Here is a 19,034-nt window from a genome sequence, read left to right as displayed (position 1 = left end):
GGCCTAACTCAGCTTTTATTGATGTCAGTGGCAAATTTTACCGTTTACTGTAGTGGGAGCTGTTAGGCCAGTGCTGCGTGCTTTTGAAAATCCCACATATAAAGAAGATCGTGGAATGATGGCCTTCAGTATCTGTTTATCTACTCCAGATTTTAAGTACAGTTTTATTCTCTGGACATTTTATGACTATACAAACCCCAGCCATTGTAAGATTAAGAATAATGTATTCTGATGTTTGTGGTTGCTGTTGAGACTCACCTTTTTGGGTAGGTACGGTTGTTTTGGAGTTTATTCCCGTTTTCCTCCCTCAAGACATCACTGCAGAGGCAGAGTTAAGGTTGTCTGAGTGCATTTCTGTACTTGGAAATGTTTGGTTTCTTTTAAGTTCATTCATAACTTTGCGTTTCCTGGGTGGTGGTTGTTTTTTTTTTTTTTTGTTTGCTTTTTGTTTTTGTGTGACAGTATTCTTGTAAGATTTTTTTTTTACCCTTAGGTTGCTGATGCATTACCACCATCTTAATTTTAAGTGCAGTTTTCCTTGGTTTTTGTTACATTTTTGAAGTATATATGTTTCCTGGGCACCATGCTGGAGAGAAACTGGGACTCCCTGCATGCCTCCTAGAGGGGGTGTCTTGAAGTGGTGAGAGGACCCCACACACACTTCTCCTTTTGCCCCAACCCAGCAAGCCTTCTATTATTCTCTTCATCTGTCTGACAGGTATAGTTAGGCTCATAATCATCCTTGACAAGCCAAAGTTCCCCTGCTTGATTCCTACCTCTTGTTCTGCCTAATTTCCGTGTATTGCCGTCTTCAGTCCTCACATCTCACTTCCTCACACTTGGCCCTATTCTTTTCTTCTCTGATCTAAGAGGATTTCTTCAGCCCTCCAGTGCCATCAAAAATAGTAATAAACAGGCATGATACCTCTCAGCAAGGTGAAACTGAATTGTCTAATTTGATCCCTTCTTACTCTTCATAAGAGTTAAGTTTTCTAAATAATTTGTCTATAGAAGGTATTCTAGGGATTAAAAATACCTAATTCATGAATTCACAAAGAGCTGCATCTGTGTGCAAAGTTTAGAATTCTTAAAACCTACTATAACCTAAAACACGTGGGCCAAAAAAGCACAAGATGCCAGGGGACAATATAAAACACAGGTATTTTTATAAAATGGCATATAAAGATCTTTAATCCTGCACATTCCTCCTCATTTAATTTCTTACTCTATTTTAAGCATTCCAATTTGCAAAAAAACCATATTTTTTTAAATTATTTCTCCAATAAAAAGTTAGCTGTACACTGAAAGTAGGGCTAGATTAAACCTTAATTATGGAATTGTTATCAGGATAAAATTAACCCCAACACAGAGGCACTTGCAAGGTTCTTTGCATCACTTAAGTCCTTAATACCAGGCATTGTCATAGAAAGGACCTTGCACAGTCCAACTGCATGTGGGTGGCTTTTCAGAGGTCCTGGCCAGTATAGTGAGTAGCAAGAATATTCTGTGGAATCCAGTGGGGCTGGAACTATGGGTGCTCCCTCACCCCGTGGCTTGAAATAGTAATAACAAACACCAAATACATGGTTTCTATCATCAGCACCCCAACTGTAAAAATTGTTCCAGGACCCTTGAATCCCTACAAAAGCTGCAATGATGGCATAAGAAGAAACATAATGCTTCCATTCATATTTTATTGGACCCAGGGTTCCCAACAGCATTACTTAAAAGGGAGGCAGGAGAGAGCAGGGAAGTATATCTAATGAAAATATTATCTTAGAAATTAAAGAATTTTCAGTTTAAAAATGGTAAAATAGAAAAAAGAATATAATTTTTTTAGATTTAAAGTGGAAAAAAAAGTTATTTTTCATAGTTTAAATTAACTTCCACAGTTACTTAGCACATCTGAGGTCCAGACCTTTTCTCCTGTCTCTCGGCTGGGGATATTAATAAACTATATAAAAATTGCATGAAAAGAAACACACATTAAAGGAAAAGCAAGCTCTAAGTAATGAGAAATGAACAAGAAAGATTTGAATTGAGAGAGGAATGTATTTTGTTCTTTAGAAGTCATAGGTTCTAGCAGTTCAAAAGGTTTTTATTATGGTTTAAATCTGGAACATATTCCTATGTTTGGGAATTTATAAACGGATATTTGACATTTTATAGTTCACCATTTAAACTATATTAACTTGTAAAGCAGTGAATTACAAGTTATATTTACCACTCAGACCTAAACAAGTCTTCATATGCCTAGATGCTGAAAAGATCTCATAAATATCTGATTTTACATGCTATACAGTATGCTATGTTAACAGGGCACAATAATTAATACAGTGTCCTAAACAGCCTGATTTACTTGATTTTTGTGGTATTGTCTGACTGCTGGTATTTTAATAGTAGGTAAAGAGAGACAAATCCTGTATAAAACCAGACTTCAATTTAAGTTTGTACGGTAATGGTGGTAGTTTGATATAAAAATACAGTTTTTATTTAATCTTCTTTTTGAATTAATAATGTCTTTCTTCTCTCTGGCTGTTTTTTGCGTTGGTTTCATGACAAATATTTTCTTAAACCAGAGGCTTTCAAACTCTTATAGAGTGTGGATCATATTTTAATTGAAATTGCGCATTTAATTTAATATAAGTTTTGTTGGGGGATGGGGGGATAATTTTTACAGTTTCATTTTCTTTTTCAGTTCATCTTCCCTATCCCACTGTCTTGTTCCTCTCTCCTTTCCCTGATCTCTTGTAAAGATTGCCTGGCCATCTGGTTTCCTTCTGCCTGTGATGTTACTCTCCTGCTGGCAGCCCCCTGAAGTGGCTAGCAATCCTAGCACACTGGTGGCTTCAGTTCCTAAGGGCAGCTTCAGCATCTGTTCTTTCTCCCATTTCCCCCAATTTGTTTTAGTAGTGGCTCGTTCTAGAGAGGTAGAAACAAGGACGAGAAGATGAAAAGTCAGTTCTATGTAGACCACAAGTTAAGAACCACTAGCTTAAACAATAAAATTTGCAAATATTGTAAAAAAACAGGGCTTTAAAAATGCATTTGCCCACAGAAAGCTTTTCTGGGCAATTGCTGTCGACTTCTATAATATCCAAGCTTCTTTTTTTTTCTTTAATTTCAAACATTCCTGGTTGCGAAGATAAACTTCCAAATATAAATCTAATTTAACTGTTACAGTGTCATCTTCCTAAATATGTAGAACGATGGCTCCAGTATCTCTGTTGCTACTCAGAGCTCTGGTCAGTTTTCACCCTGCTGCAGTTTGGCAATCTTTTCAGTGTTCACTATGCCTGTTCAGAATCATTTGGTTATCTGAAAAACGGACAAGACTCAGATCAGTTTTACTTAGTTACTTCGGAGAATTATGATCAGCAATGGAGGAAGGATCTGGAACTGTGCAGTGGGGGAGACTTGTAAACTGATTAGGGAAGAGTAGACACTTCCCCATTCAGCACCTAGAAAACTTAAGGGAAGGACAGAGTAGTAGAGACAAACTTTCTCTTACAGAAAGCATTTGGCTAGTAGAAAGTAGAGGAATGAAGATCCCATGCCATCATCACAGCAATCAGGAGGCTCTGTTGAGGGAGAGACCAGAGAGAGAGTGTGCCACTTCTGCTTTAGGTTGAGCATTTCAGATTTGTCAGACACCAACTAGCAGGAAAAGATGGAGATCCTGAACAGCAGTTTGCATGCTCTTTCCCAGTGACTGGTTGGCTTCTCATCTGAGCATTGCTCTTAAAGAATGGTATTGGTATTTGGCTATTAGGAATAGTCCTCTTGTCATTTAAGTATCTGTTTAGATGTACCTATCCCTGTGTGTGAGGGGAGACTGAAATTGGTGAACTAGATTAGATAGGAATATTGCACAGAGAGAGAGATTTGGGGCAAAGAAGCGGGAGAAGGAGCATTCAGAGCTAGACAAATTAAGACTGGAAATAAGGCATAAATTTTTAACAGTGAGAGTCATTAACCATTGAAATAGCTTTCCAAGGGTTGTGGTGGATTCTCCATCCTTGACCATTTTTAAAACAAGATTGGATGTTTTTCTAAAAGATCTGCTTTCTGAATTATTTTGGGGAAGTTCTATGGCTCTTAGACAGGAAATCAGACTAGAATGATCGCAGTGGTACCTTGGGGCTTTGGAATCTATGAATCTAAATGTAAAACTAATCTTTACCCAGTCTTCTCTACAATACTACCCTTACTTTCATACTTATGTTTGAAAAGCCCAAACCAAACATGTTTCTTGCCAGCAGGGAAGGAACGAAAATAATCATTGTTGCTTATACCCAGAAAAAGCACTCTGATACTATGGTGATGGTATTCACATAAGAACCTAGACAGACAAAATATAGGGGAGACTGGTAAAGAACACAGTGTAGGGTTGGTCAGGGTGTCAGGAGGCAGACACCAAAATCATCTTGGAAAAAAGAAATCATGATCTGTAATAGGAAACCAAATTAAAACGGAACGAAACTATGGAGGAAAAAAGATATAACACAAGCAAGAAGCTTCGTGGACTGCTGGCAAAGTGGGCAACTTTGCATGGGAAGGGCTTTGCCTCCCACACTCATGGAGGAGGCGCTCGTGGTTGGGTTTGAGCTCCGCTAGGAGGGTTAAACCACCCTCGGCTGCATCAACCACTGTAATTTTGCCCCCAGCCAAGCTCCACACATGAAGACACATGCCCCACAGGCCATGTGGGTATCAGCCTTCGCCTCCTCAAGCCCGCTGGCTTGCAAGGCTTGATGAGTTTGGGGGCAGCGGCTGTGGGGAGTCTGGGGCAGCGTGGCACTCCATCCTGCAGAGCGGAACAAGTCGCAGGGTGGAGGCTAGCTCAGTCGCTCATTAAACTCACCAGTTGAGTTGGCTGCAGCACAGTGGGCAGGGGACGCCCCTGCTTGGCTCGGCGTTTTAATTGCTCTCCGCTGTATGTGACCCAGCCCTAGTAGCTCCGGATGGGCTGGGGAAGGGGCACCTCCCCCCTCCTGAGTGGCCTGTGATAACCTGCTGCGTGGCCATGTGACTGAGCGGGCACTTAGCCCAAAGGTACCCCAAGCTCTCAAGGTAGTAGGTGCCAGATATGTTTTTCAAGCTTTACTAAGGATTGTCTTGAAAAATAAGTTTAAAAACTCCTCAATAGCTTTTTATAATAACTATGAACTGTAGCTGAGAGCTAAAATACAGTAGCCTGTTAACAGAATAGTAACGGTTTTAGAGAAGTCAGAATGCATGGCTCTTAAGGATTATATTTTAGGGTAAATGAAGGATTGATAACATTGTAAAGAAACATAGCCATGCTTGGGTTGGCGTGGATGTTAGTAATCTCTTGCAAACATAGTTATGTTCTTGCTCTATACATCTGTTAATTTGGCCTTCTCCTTAATTTCCGTGCCTTACTGTGTAATAGCACAGAGTGATGAAATTACCTTGAAGGGAAGTGGGAATCACTTGGTAGAATTACCCATTGAAAGATGTTAAAATGAGGACAAAATAATTAGTAGAATTAATTACAACTGCTAGCTAAAAATATTCTGGATGCAATTAATTAGTTTCATATAATGGAACTGTGCACCTTTTTTCTATGTTCTTAAGATATAAACATTGCCAAAATAAAATACCACTTTTAAAGATTATCTGCAGGTGTAAACGTCAAAGCCCAATCCACTGTAATATGATTAGCGGAATGTCCCACATCATCGTTCAGCGTATTAGTATTAAAGTGGAAATGATAGTTTTTCTTTTATTGAGTTCCTCTGCAGTCAGCACGCAGTTTCCCATGTAGTGACATTCCAGTGTGTGCTGTGCTAATGTCCTAACCACAGAATCTCACTAGATTGTGGAGTTAGATTATCGAGGTGTTATGGAAGTGGTATGCTTACAGTTAATTTTTATATATTGTATATTTTTATATATTTTCATATGAAATAAAATCTTAGAATGTAAGTTCTGTAGGTAGGAATGGTGTCGTCTTTTGCATCATTATAACTGTCAGTGCACTCTTGGGTTTTAAAGTAATCTTCAGATGGGTATTCAGTTCCACTACAATGTGAATATCCCAGATGGTCAGTTATAAGAGACAACAGTCTTGCCTCCTCACTAGATGGCAACTGATTACAGTTATTATTTTGGCATGGAAGAAATTTTTAGTAAATTTCATTGCAGAGGTGAGGAGGGAAAAGAAGATAAGTCATGAAAAGGTCACCAGTTAATGTAATTTTTGCTGCATAAATGTGTATCATAGGAGTGCAGAATGGTGAGGCCCCTGCGGGGGATGGTGTTGGGGAAGATTGGAGAGTAAGCCCATCCTGCACTCACCCCACAGACTCCTGTCCCACAGAGTTGGGCCCTGCTCCAGGCATTGCAAACTGGCATATGGGGTTGCAGCACCACTCAGATTTGGCTTGTCCACCCATAGGAGATGGAGAGGTGGACAGGCCAAATGTGAGTAGCACTGTGACCTTGTGTCAGGTCACAACACCATTTGTTCTGGGGGCCTAATCAAATGTGTTTTTACAGCCGTTTTTGCAAGATTTCACTGACTTTTTATTCAAATTCACATTTCTGTGACCTCTGTGGCAAATCACGTAGCCCTACAGCTGATGAATAGTAGCTGCGAAGGACTGTGAATTAAATGTAGCAGGGTAAAATGGGTGACCATGAGAATGCATAAGTGAATTATGCCACCACTTTGATTTTAGGTATGGAGGAAATATGCTGATAAGACTAGAATAATTAAATACAACTTACTACTTGGCAAAATGTATGTAAAATTGTATAAATGATTTTAAAAAGCAATAGCAGTAAGCCCTACAACATAAGGTACTCTCGTTTTCACAATTTCACAATTTAAAAGACTTTCTTTAAAAGTAACGTTTTGAGAGACTTTATATTTTGAATTTATTAAAAATTGTAACTTTTTGTCTGTAGTATGTCTTTTCTATGAATAGTTTTTAAATGTTATGTTAAAAAAAAGCACCTGAATTAGTGGAGCAGGGGTATACTGTATGTGGACTTGAACCTTTAGGGGTTTCTTTGCCAGGGCAAATAACTATTAACACTCAGTATGTACATTTTTATAATTTATGTAGATTACTCAGACTAAAAAATCTGTTTTAAAAACAGTGAAAGATCCATTGAAGTCAGGAGGCTTTTTACATTTCTGTTGACTTGCTTTGCTTGAAAAGGTGTGACTGGGAGCCAGATTTATAAACTGATATAATCTTTCAAACTGCCAGATGAGTGTTTTTCTTACAAGAAAAGTTTTGCAGTATTTAAAAAAATCTCATACAAATTTTAAAATTACTATGAAAGCCTCCTTTATTAGTGCATTTAGAAAGTGTTTTTTCCCCTGAGGTGTGATTAGCCTACCTATAAGAGTTGTGTAAATTTAACTTTCGCTAAGAAGGTGACTTTTTATTTTGGCTGTAGAAGGTAACTAATTCTCATGCAATTAGTAAAGAAAACTGAAAGCATAATTCTAGGAGCAATGAGTCAGAAAGATCTCTCTGACACTGTGATTCAATCTAAGCTATGTTTTAGTTTCCTCAGACTTTTTATCACTACTTACTTGGTCTTTGATGTTTTTCCCCCTTAGGGCTTCAAACTACCCGTTTAGGAAATCATTTGGAAGATAGAGTAAACAAGTTTTTGCGGCGACAGAATCATCCTGAAGCTGGGGAAGTTTTTGTCAGAGTGGTAGCAAGTTCAGATAAGACAGTAGAAGTAAAACCAGGAATGAAATCCAGGTCAGTCCTTTTTTTTTATGGTAGCATTTTGAAGTATATATCTTGTGTAACTTTTTACCTACCTAGGTATAGTAGAACCTCACTAGTTTGCACTGATTTGGAGATACTTCATAAATTATCAGAGTTTGGTAATTGACAAGCAAGTGAACAAACATAATGAAGACAATACACTGTAAAATGTACTTTAATTTATTTTGGAAGTTGTATTTTAACTTTTACTTATGACACTGATATATTCTGTAGTATATTTTATAAAAATAATGTGATCTTAGATTATGCAGCATTGTTTTTACACTCGTTTTGTGCAGATTGTAGGATGCATAATTTAGTACAGTGCAGATTAATAAAGTTCTACTCTAGTAATATTTCATTAAGTATGTTGCCTTTCTGTATACATTGGCTTCTGGAAATGCTTTTATAGTAAATGGGCTGATTGATAAATGGGATGGTTTTTGAAAGGCTTTATCCATAAAAGTACTTAATTTTACTCCACAGATGGCAAAGTGTTGACTGCATTTCACTTAGTAACTTCAACGTGTTATAACTAATGTACCATTTATTTAGAGGCTGGCAGTTTCTTTGGACAATCTTGTACTTTGTGTTTGTACGTTCAATCATAAGTTAATTAATTGTATGGAAAAACTTTTGTCTCGAGGCTTTATGGAAACTGACCTTGCATTGCCATGATACCATTTTAATATGATTCTATACTCTGCCAGAACTGGTACTTAAATATTTCTGAAGAATTAAAGAATGTTGTAAAGATCTGTTTCGTTTTGATAGAATTTTAGTGTCCATTGATAGATTTCTTCCTTTCCTGCAGGTTTGTGGATTCTGGTGAAATGTCAGAGTCCTTCCCTTACCGAACCAAAGCTCTGTTTGCTTTCGAGGAGATAGATGGAGTGGATGTGTGCTTCTTTGGCATGCATGTGCAGGAGTATGGCTCTGACTGCCCACCTCCAAATACCAGGTACTTTTTCATTTCTCCAACAGTGACTGGTGCACATGGAGACTTTTAATACTTTAAATACAGGCTAGCTGCACATCCTTCCACATACTGAAATATTCATGGCATACACAGTCTTACTATAAAGTTAAGTGTGGTGAAGACTTTTCTACATCCAAAAAAAAAATTGACAGTCAAAATGTTAGGAAGTACATAAAATTCAAATCTGTCTACTTCCATGCTAGCATTTTCCCTGATTTCTCAATATCTTTGCCTGTTGTCTAAAAGGTGAAACACTAGCAATATTTCACTTTTATTTCAGCAGCTTTACATCATGTACTTTGACGTGTCTCTTTGGTCCGCGAAAAGTGCTCCTCCTCTTTGAAATCAGCTGCAGTCTTTATTTTCCAGGTCTCTGCCCAAAACAACCAAGTCCGTGGCCGTTGTAAAAGCTGAACACCAGCCTATGATATCTAATGTGGTTTGTATTTGAATAACATTTTTTGTTTTCTCCCTGATCCTAACAGGCGTGTGTACATATCGTATCTAGATAGTATTCATTTCTTCCGACCCCGCTGCCTCCGAACTGCCGTATATCATGAAATCCTTATTGGATATCTGGAGTATGTGAAGAAACTTGGGTGAGCAAAAGTTGTCTGAATTCTTTGCAAAGTGATGCTGTAATCCAATGTCATGTGAACAGTATGGTTATTCTGTGTAACTTTAATTAAAGAGTAGATTTCTCTCTTATTTTGATTTGTTTAAGATAATCTCTTACCTTCCTTCCACCATCTTCTCAAGAGTCTTATGAAACAGACACCTCTTGTCCCACAGTGGAGATTAGGGTTTGGATTTCTGCACCAGTGAGTGTATAGTGTTTTTCCCTCAATACTGGTAACGTTTTTCCTAAATTTCTCTTTCCCTTATTAGACTGAGAGAATCTCACTCCCTCCACCCACTAAACTGGTGAGAGAGGTGGATACTAAATAGCCCAGCAAAACCTAAGTTCCATGATTAGACCATGGGCCTTTGTATAGACACAAGCTATTACTGCCATAAAACTCCACAACATCTTTATAAGGAAGTAAGAAGTCTGAATCTATTTCTAAATGCGGTTGGGTTTATGTATAGAAAAGGCAAAGGAATTTAATTAAAATGCCAAATGAGTGTTAATTGAGGTGTTATTGGTTTTCACGTGTAACCTGCAGATATGTGACAGGTCACATTTGGGCCTGTCCGCCAAGTGAAGGAGATGACTATATTTTCCATTGCCATCCCCCTGATCAGAAAATACCAAAACCCAAACGCCTGCAAGAATGGTATAAGAAGATGTTGGACAAAGCATTTGCTGAGAGGATCATTCATGACTACAAGGTCTGTATACCTTTTACTGGCTGGATTGATTTTACAGTATTCATTATATCTAGGCTACTTACTACACTTCTTCAATATAAGGGAAGAGACAATGACTGTTCTGGTTAATGTTTTATAAACGTTTACATTTTTAGCCATTATCTTCCCTTGCTTACAGTTTTCTGCAACTTTCACCTCTGAGGCAACAGCCTTTTAGTCTTGGTCTCTGCCTGAATGGAAATTTTTTGTAAATATTTAAGCAAAACTAATTCAGCCAGGTTTGGCTAGAGAATGGGTGATAAATAAATATAAATATCTAGATATATAGCTATACAGTATATAATCAAGCCTATTTGAATAGCAGTGGTCCTGAGATGCCTGGAGTTGAAAGATGAGTTTTGGCATGGAAATAGCCTTTGTCAAGGAAAAGTGCTATGGAAGATGATGGCAAAAATTGGTTTTGATTTGACTAAGTTATGACTATTGAAAATCTCAGACTGAAGGTGCACAGTACATTTGAAAGGAGTTTTCTCACTGAGTTTGTCTGATGCTAAGGAAAGTTGTGCTGTTCACTCTTAATTAGCTAACTTTGCTGGGTGGTAAATGAAAGGCTCCATGATGCCCTTGTCACATTCATTGCTTATCTTGTAACGGAAAAGCTGTGCCACTTGTAAATTTGTACAGGAGATGTTCTTTCCTAGGGGTGTAGGACATGTGACTAACATTTAGCCTAATAGCCAGGTTTTTTGTCTTTCAAAAAATCTCTACTTTGAGAGAGAGTTCTCTTCTTTGAGTAATGGTCCCTATTGTATTCCACTGAGGGTTACAAAGGAGAAGGCTGCTAGAGAATCTGTTCTTTTCTGATCACACACATACTTTGTTTTGAAATAACTAAACATATGTATATATTGCTAGTAACTTTATAATCATTAGCTGTCCAGTTGTATTTGTGACAGTGTTTTAGAATATACTGTAAACTCTTCCATGTAGAACCAGTTCCTTTCCAAGTGTCCTACTGTGTATTAAAAAAGCTTTAAGCCATGTTAGTGCAGCAGGTTCTGCTATTGACTTCAGGCTTTTTTTTTTTTTTTGGTACTTCATTCAATCTTACCATTATGTGACACATTTAACAGGATATCTTCAAACAAGCAACTGAGGACAGGCTGACGAGTGCCAAGGAGCTGCCTTACTTTGAAGGTGATTTCTGGCCAAATGTGCTGGAAGAGAGCATTAAAGAGCTGGAACAGGAAGAGGAGGAAAGGAAGAAGGAGGAAAGTACAGCAGCTAGTGAAACAACAGAGGTAAGTTAACCTTTGGTACAATATTTGTCCCCCGATCAGAAGGTTGTCCACGCTGCTAATCTCAGCTAGAGCTCATACCCAATACTGATGATGCAATTCAGAACTAGAAGAAAAAATATTTTTTGTCTTTCAGTTGAGTTTTTAAGCCAATGTTCCCATCAGCTACATTTCTAGCTTCTTTCCAGATAAAAGTAAAAATTCTGTGGTACTTTTTAAATAGAGTAGTAAAAACTTCCATGTCACAGACGACGTTCCTACTTTCTTTTTAAATGCTTTCTAAAACCCAAGGATGTCTGTCAGCTATTTTGGATTGCATGATGACTGCCTGGTTTGCTTTACAGCCCTTTCACTGAATTTCTAAATTCAAACTACCTTAAAATATCTGAATATTTTGAAAGACACCTATTTGAAGCCTGAATTCTTCTTTCTATAGCAAGCCTATGCATGTCGATTTGCAGTGATAGGGGACTGAAATTCAAATATTAATACTGCTTATTACTAAAGTTTTTTCACTGACTTAGCCCAAGATTCTAGGTGGTGTAGTTTCCGCCAGTACCGAGCATGTTCCAGTCCACAGAATCATCAATGGCACCTGGGCGTTTACCTCTAGCTTCCCTATCAGCCCCACTCTATGCCAGCAGGGAGTCAGTGACCAGGATGACAACCTCCCTCTGGTCTCACACCATGCCCCATCATTACAACAACTGAGACCCTCCCATCCACTTTCTGATCCCCAGCCCTTCTGGTATGGCTACCTTTTGGTGCAGCCACTTCCTTCCATTCATCAGGCATACTCTCAAAAAAAAAAAAAAATCATGACAGATAACATTGTGAAATGTTCAGAGACCACCTTGGGACTGTCACCTGATGTGCTGAAATTACCTCTGAGCTTGTTTTCCGTGCCAGCTTGGGTCTCCAGAACCCTGCCTTGTTGAGCTGGACACACTAGCCTGCTGCAACACAGACTTGGGGTCTGGGCCGCGCCCCCCAAAGCTGCAGACTTTAACCAGAAACAGCTCAGCAGGTTATCTCGCCAACACCCATACACCTAGTTCCCAATGGGATCAAAACCCCAAATAAATCCATTTTACTCTTTATAAAGCTTATACAGGGTAAACTCATAAATTGTCCACCCTCTATAGCACTGATAGAGAGATGTGCACAGCTGTCTGCTCCCCCAGGTATTAATCACTTACTCTGGGTTCATTAATAAATAAAAGTGATTTTATTAAGTATAAAAAGTAGAATTTAAGTGATTTCAAGTAATAACAGACAGAACAAAGTAAGTCACCAAGCAAAATAAAGAAAAAAAAACCCACAAAATCTAAGCCTAATACATTAAGAAACTGATTACAGGTAATATCTTACCCTCAGAGATGTTCCAATAAGCTTCTTTCACAGACTAGACTCCTTCCTAGTCTGGGCCCAATCCTGGGCTCCACCTCCTTTTATAGCTTTGGCACAAGGCAGGAATCTTTTGTCTCTCTGGGTCCCCACCTCTCCTTCTAAATGGAAAAGTATCAGATTTAAGATGGATTCCAGCATCATGTTACACGGTCACATGTCCTGTAGACCCCAGCCTCCATTCTTCCTGGGCTGGCCTACACGTACACAGAAAGGTGTGAAAGTAAACAGAGCCATTTACAGTTCTTTGATTCTGAAGCACTCTTAATGGCTTCCACTTAACTTGTATTACTGATGTAAACATATTTATATCTTATTCTCCTAAATCCTGACACAGAAATAATACATACAAACAAATAGGATGAACACACTCAGTAGATTATAAGCTTTGTAATGATAGTTTACAAAAGACCTTTTGCATGAAGCATATTCCAGTTACATCATATTCACATTCATAAGTGTATTTTCGTAAAACATGTGGAGTGCAATGTAACAAACATAGAATGCATGTTTTACATAAATTGTCAGGGAGGCACCAGGTCACCCTCTCTTTTGCACAGAAGCACTAAAACTCCGGATTTGGTGCACTCCCACAGTGTACTCATATTCAGAGCCCCAGAACCTCAGGAGGACACTTAGGAGGAGCAGGAGGCCAGACTAGAAGAGGAGACTACATGACAAATATCTCCTCTTCCTCTCCGAATGAAGCAGTGATGCCCCTGGACATATGGCACACCTCCTCCTCTTCAAGAATTGCTCTCTCAAGCAACAAGGCGCTTTTAGATCATGCCTAGATTATCAAGCAGACACCAATCTCTGTTGCGCCAACATGTAAAAGGGCCAACAAGAAGTACTATGTGCTCCCAAAAGAGGCAAACATAACTGTATTGTGAATGCCATTAATTCACGAGGACAGCATCACCACACTAAATCGATGCCATATGACAGAGACTGTAAGAGGCTAGACTTATTTGGAAGGAAGGCATGCTCCTCAGCAACTCTGCAATTCAGGATTTCAAACTGCCAAACCTTAATGGCAAAGTACGACTGCATGAATTATGGAACACTCAGTGCCTTATTGACCACTTGCCAGAAGCACGAGAATAGTTTCAAGTCATCATACGTGAGGGCCAGCTGGTAATGAGAACATCACTACAGACCACACTGGATGTTGTGGATACAGTGGCTCGCTCAGTTTCGATGGTGATGGTAAGGAGCTGGGTTTCATAGTTGCATCTCTCAGGGCTGCCAAAGGAGTACAGATGATGGTTGAGGACCTCCTTGTCGAGGGCTCCAGACTCTTCGCTGTCAAGACTGATGCCTCACTTCATACTTTGAAGGATTCCTGAGCCGCGCTGCGCTCTCTAGGAACCTGCACATTGGGACAGAAAAGGAAATTCAATTCATAACCGACTCATAGATCCCGACCGCCCCAGTTTCTCCCACTGCTGTGAGCCCCAACGAAAGAGACCTAGAGCAAAAGCAGAAACCAGCAGCCCCTCAATCCTCAACATCCCAGCCCTTGACCCCAGTACACCAGGTTTAACACTTGGTCGAGGCCCTGAACAACCATTCCTTACAGCAACATCTGCAACACCTGGGTTTTCCACATCCTTTTGGATGTCACTGCTCTCTCTTCCTCAGGAATTGGGAAAACATCACTTCCAAAAAATGGGTCTTGGAGATCATTTCCAAGGGTTATTCTATCCACTTCAATTCTCTCCCTTCTCATTCCTCTAAAGGACCGTTTTCACGAGAGACTGCTATGTTAGGAAATAGATCACCTTCTATGACTAAGGGCCATAGAACCACTCCCTATACACTTCAGAGGCAAAGACTTTTATTCCAGATATTTCCTGATCCCCAAGAGAAAGGAATATTGGAGACACATAGGAGATCTAAGAGCACTAAACAGATGTGTGATGGTGCAAAAGATTCAAGATGATCATACTAGCGGCTGCTATTCTATTTCTGGAGCAGAGAGATTGGTTTTCAACCCTAACCTACAGGATTCCTACTTTCACATCTCAATCCTACTGTCCCATAGAAGATTCTTCCAATTTACCTTTGGGCAGGACCACTACCAGTACAGAGTACTTCCATTTGACCAGTCCTCTGCACCCAGGTGTATTCTCCAACGTCCTCTCCGTCGTAGTGGCACATCCATGAACATTATTTACCCATATCTGGACAAGGTTCGTTCATTTGAAGACACCCTATGAGCTACCCAAAGGACTATGCACATATTTGCACAACTGGGTCTACAACTCAATATCCAGAAATTGACCTTGACTTCAGTATAGTGTTTGGCATTTATAGGGGCCAAACGCAACACCATGCAGGCGAGAGCGTTCTTCCTGCAGCACAGTTTCGACGCTCTGACCAGTCTCATAGAGACAGCCAACAAATGTCAGCCAGAAATTGCCTCAGCTTCTTTGGCACATGGAAGCATACACGTTTGTGACATCTCATGCCCGACTACACATGGTGTGTCTACAGGCATGGTTCAGATCTGTTTACGCTCCAAACAAAGACAGGCTAAACAAACCGTTAGTGATACTCTCCAGGGTCAAACATTCCCTGGAATGGTGGAAATCCCTCTCCAAGGTCTGTGCATGGATCCCATTTGCGCAACACTCACCAATACTGATTCCACAGATACTGCAGCGTTCAGGGCAAATGGTCTCCCAAGGAAGCTGTACTCCACATCAACCTTTTGGAGGTAAGAGCTGTCAGAAATTCCTGCAAACATTCTCCCATTCATCAGGGATACTCTCACAAAAATTATGACAGACAACATAGCATGCGTGTTTTACATAAATTGTCAGGGAGTCGCCAGGTCATCGTCTCTTTTACATGGAAGCACTACAACTCTGGATTTAGTGCATTCTCCACAGTTTACTCATCTGAGCCATTAATATGAGCTCACAGGCTTTCCAAATAGGTCTCAAATTGCATTAACTGTTATCATGCCTGTAATCTGCTACCTCCATCAGGAATTTGCACACACTCCATGTGATCCATCTCCACCTCTGTTGCATTTGTTAAAGATATTTCCATCTCCGAAATCTACAGGGCAGTAACGTGGGCCTCTGCTCATACTTTCGCGGAACTCTATGTAATTACTTCAGACTCTGCTTCTGATGCCAGCTTCGGCTCATTGGTGTCATCAATAATAGACTCCATTCCAAAGCCCCAGCCCTCCTTAGGGGACACTACTGTGAAGTCATGTACAGTGGAGCACCCATAGGGAGATGTCCCCCTATCGGTACTCTGTGGCTCGCCCTCTTGCCCTCTGCTTTGGAGTTTGCAAGAAAGGGGCTCTGTTGTAGAGAAGGAACTGAGAGCGGTTCACCCACACAGCGCTACGTAGCCTAGTGGCAGAGCACAAGGGAAGGAGAGCACGTGTGCAGGCTGAACAGACACTGCTACCTAAAATCTGAAATCAGGGGTGCAGATACACCTACAGTAGAGCACCGATAGGGGGACACACCTTGAAGAACCATAGTTATTGCACAAGGTCAGTAACTTCCTCTTATTTTAAATGTAGTCCTTGTGAAAGCTGCTGGTCAATAATGCAAGTAGGTAATTAGTATTCATGTATTAATGTTTGATAATTACTTAATTTAGCTGACTCAATGTAACTTAGATTGAAGGAGGTAGTAGGAAACAAGTGATTGATTGGACAAGTTGAAAATCATTGTCATCAAAATGTGGCTACAGTAATTTTTAACTACAGGTCTTCCAACAGTTTCTCAACATAAATTTCCTTCAGGAGTAGTTTTTTCATTTTTAACACCTTCAAAATGGCAAAGATGAATCTGCACTAAAGACGGTCAGCAATATTAACAGAAAGTCAAAGATTTAAATTTGATTAAGTTGCAGGCACTTTAAATATAGCACAAAATGAACAATTTAAAGAAATGCTTGAAGCACTTCTCTGAACATGCAGTTTTGAACTCAGGTTCACTGCCTGATGTTGTAAGTGAAGAGAAGAGAAAAAACTTACGAGCCAAAAGAACCAACAGTTGCATTAATGCAAGATAGCTGGCTGAAAATGAGAAATGGTCTGATAAAGGCTATAAGCATCCATACCAGGGGGAAATGTGTTCCTACTTAATGCTAGTCTTTCTGTGTCTAGAACGAAAACATAATATTGTATCCAAGTTGCTGAAGATGTCAATCCAAGAATGGCAGAGAAGTGTAGCAGTGAAGACTTTGCCATTTTGGCTTAGAAAATGCAAACAGAATGAAAGAGTGCAGACATCCTAAACTTCTCAAATGCATTTATCCTAAACTTCTGTCACTATTTCAAATCTCATTGAGAAAGAAATTGCACCTAACAGGGATGTCAAAATTGTAGCCTCTTGATTTATTTATGTAGTTCATATGACATATTCAGATTGTCCAAAATCTTGAAGTTTCTACCTCATGTTTGTGAAGAGCAGCTTCCAAATGTGAGCTGAGCATAACTGATGCAATGGTGATTGTCTCAGTCTGCTGGCTGCCTGAAACCATGAATGAGAAGTGTGCATGCCCCAATGCCCTATTAATCTCTTTGAAGTGTCATCTCTGCAATCCAGTAATATTTCAGTGTCAAAATTGACTAGTTCAGTGCTGAGCATTTTAGCAAATAGACTGAGGGGAGAGAGCAGCAGTGAAGCCCACAGGGAATTTGGAATTAGGAGTTGTTGCAGAGAAGGAAATGCAGAGGGAACAACATAGGTAATACAGACAGGGAGGAGGGAAAGAAACGAAGAAAGAGGTTGGGGAAACAGAGCAGAGATAGCAGTGACCCCATAAAGAGAAGTGTATTTTCTCACTGAGTAATGTGAAATGCAAAAATAAGGTCCTGAATAAAAAACAAAATGAAAAAACCTAGAGAGTTTAGTTACTACATAAAAGCCATATTTGCCTCTTGATCTCTCTGCAAACTTTCCAGTGACAACATAGGCAATTGCTATGGATTGAAGGGAGTACGGAGTCCTAAATTTATATCAAGGACCATAATTTACGAGAATTTGGCACCCCTGCATAACACAATCCTCAGGTACGTGATGCAACCATGATGGTTGGCAGCCCCTGCCTTCCCACGGCTCCCCCCAGCTCATGTTCTCCACACACACTCACATGGGGAAAAGCTGCTCTAAATTCAGACAGCCACTTGAAGATTCACCACTCCCCTTGTGTTAGGAGGATTCATGAGTAGCTACTGTTGAATCTCTTCCCCCACCACCTTCCAAGGAACCTATGGCCTGCTGACACTTGGCTACCCTAATGCTCCCTTGGTACAGTTGGCACCCAGCACAAATGAGAGTCGCTCTCAGGCAGCTCTCATTTACCACAGGGACTATCCTGGTGCCTGGATGGTGCGGAAAGAGGGAAGTGCAAAAAGGCACCTTTACCCTCTCCTCCGCTCCAAGCTGCACTGAACAGTCCTTGGTTGCTGTTGAAGACAAGCCCTGTTTTTCTGCCTTTGCACTCAACAAACATAAATGTTATGTTGCACTGAGTTGGTGGAGGACTTAGATCCAAAAATACCAACATTTTACTTATCAAGGGCCTGTGTAGACAAGCACGAAATGTAGAAAAGCAATTGAAGGAAGTTTTGAAGAGCTTTGTCGGATTACAGGCTGATAACACCATCGCCATCTCAGAGGGAAATCGGGTTTGGTCTAATTGACAGCAAAGAGCTGGAACAGCACAAGGACAAAACCAAAAAAATATTTAAGGAAACTGTGGAATTAAAGGCTGATCCAGTACACCGAGGTCATAGTTTGTTCCCAAACTACAAAGAAGGGGCTGAAACATGGCTGATAGGATATAACCATGACTTTCCTTTCTCTCCTAGCCTGTAAGGGTGAAGAGTTAGATTTCTGCCCTGAACATATGTTTGCAAAGGAGGCTGAATCATTGTTGCATTAAAAATTTTGGAAGGAAAATAAAGGAATGCAGGACAGTTGAATTCAGAATGTGGTCAATTCTGAAAAGACCTGCACTTCTGTCTGATACCCATTAGCAGCACTAGTGTGTTTTTTTAATGCATTCACAAGGGCTTGGTCAAAATTTCAGTACAAGGTAGATGCTGAAAAAATGAATGAATTGATAAAAGAATATTGGTATCTAAAGGCAAAAGCAAGAGAGAGAATCCTAACTTGTTAGAAGAGTGGAGACTGTTTACTGAATTGCAAGCTTTTCAGTTTAGATGGTGATTGCCTTCATGTTTGAATAAATTGCTTACAAAGAATGTGTGTGTGTATTTCATTTCATAAACTT

At 39.8% G+C, this 19,034-nt stretch overlaps 1 protein-coding gene across 6 annotated transcripts in view; it reads left to right on the top strand.

Annotated features, from left to right (window-relative positions):
• CREBBP (CREB binding protein) overlaps positions 1-19,034 on the top strand; it is a 195,676-nt gene that overhangs the window by 169,362 nt on the left and 7,280 nt on the right. For all 6 annotated transcript variants that reach the window (XM_050968023.1, XM_050968022.1, XM_050968021.1 and 3 more), the window contains 5 exons: positions 7,604-7,754; positions 8,578-8,724; positions 9,228-9,341; positions 9,909-10,074; positions 11,187-11,354. In XM_050968023.1, the coding sequence (XP_050823980.1) occupies positions 7,604-7,754; positions 8,578-8,724; positions 9,228-9,341; positions 9,909-10,074; positions 11,187-11,354 (746 nt within the window). The remainder of the gene's footprint in view (positions 1-7,603; positions 7,755-8,577; positions 8,725-9,227; positions 9,342-9,908; positions 10,075-11,186; positions 11,355-19,034) is intronic.

Source organism: Gopherus flavomarginatus, chromosome 9 (genome assembly GCF_025201925.1).
Source record: "Gopherus flavomarginatus isolate rGopFla2 chromosome 9, rGopFla2.mat.asm, whole genome shotgun sequence".
Lineage (NCBI taxonomy): Eukaryota > Metazoa > Chordata > Testudines > Testudinidae > Gopherus > Gopherus flavomarginatus.
The sequence above is the reverse complement of the archived record's forward strand: the minus strand, read 5'-3'. Positions and strand labels throughout refer to the sequence as shown.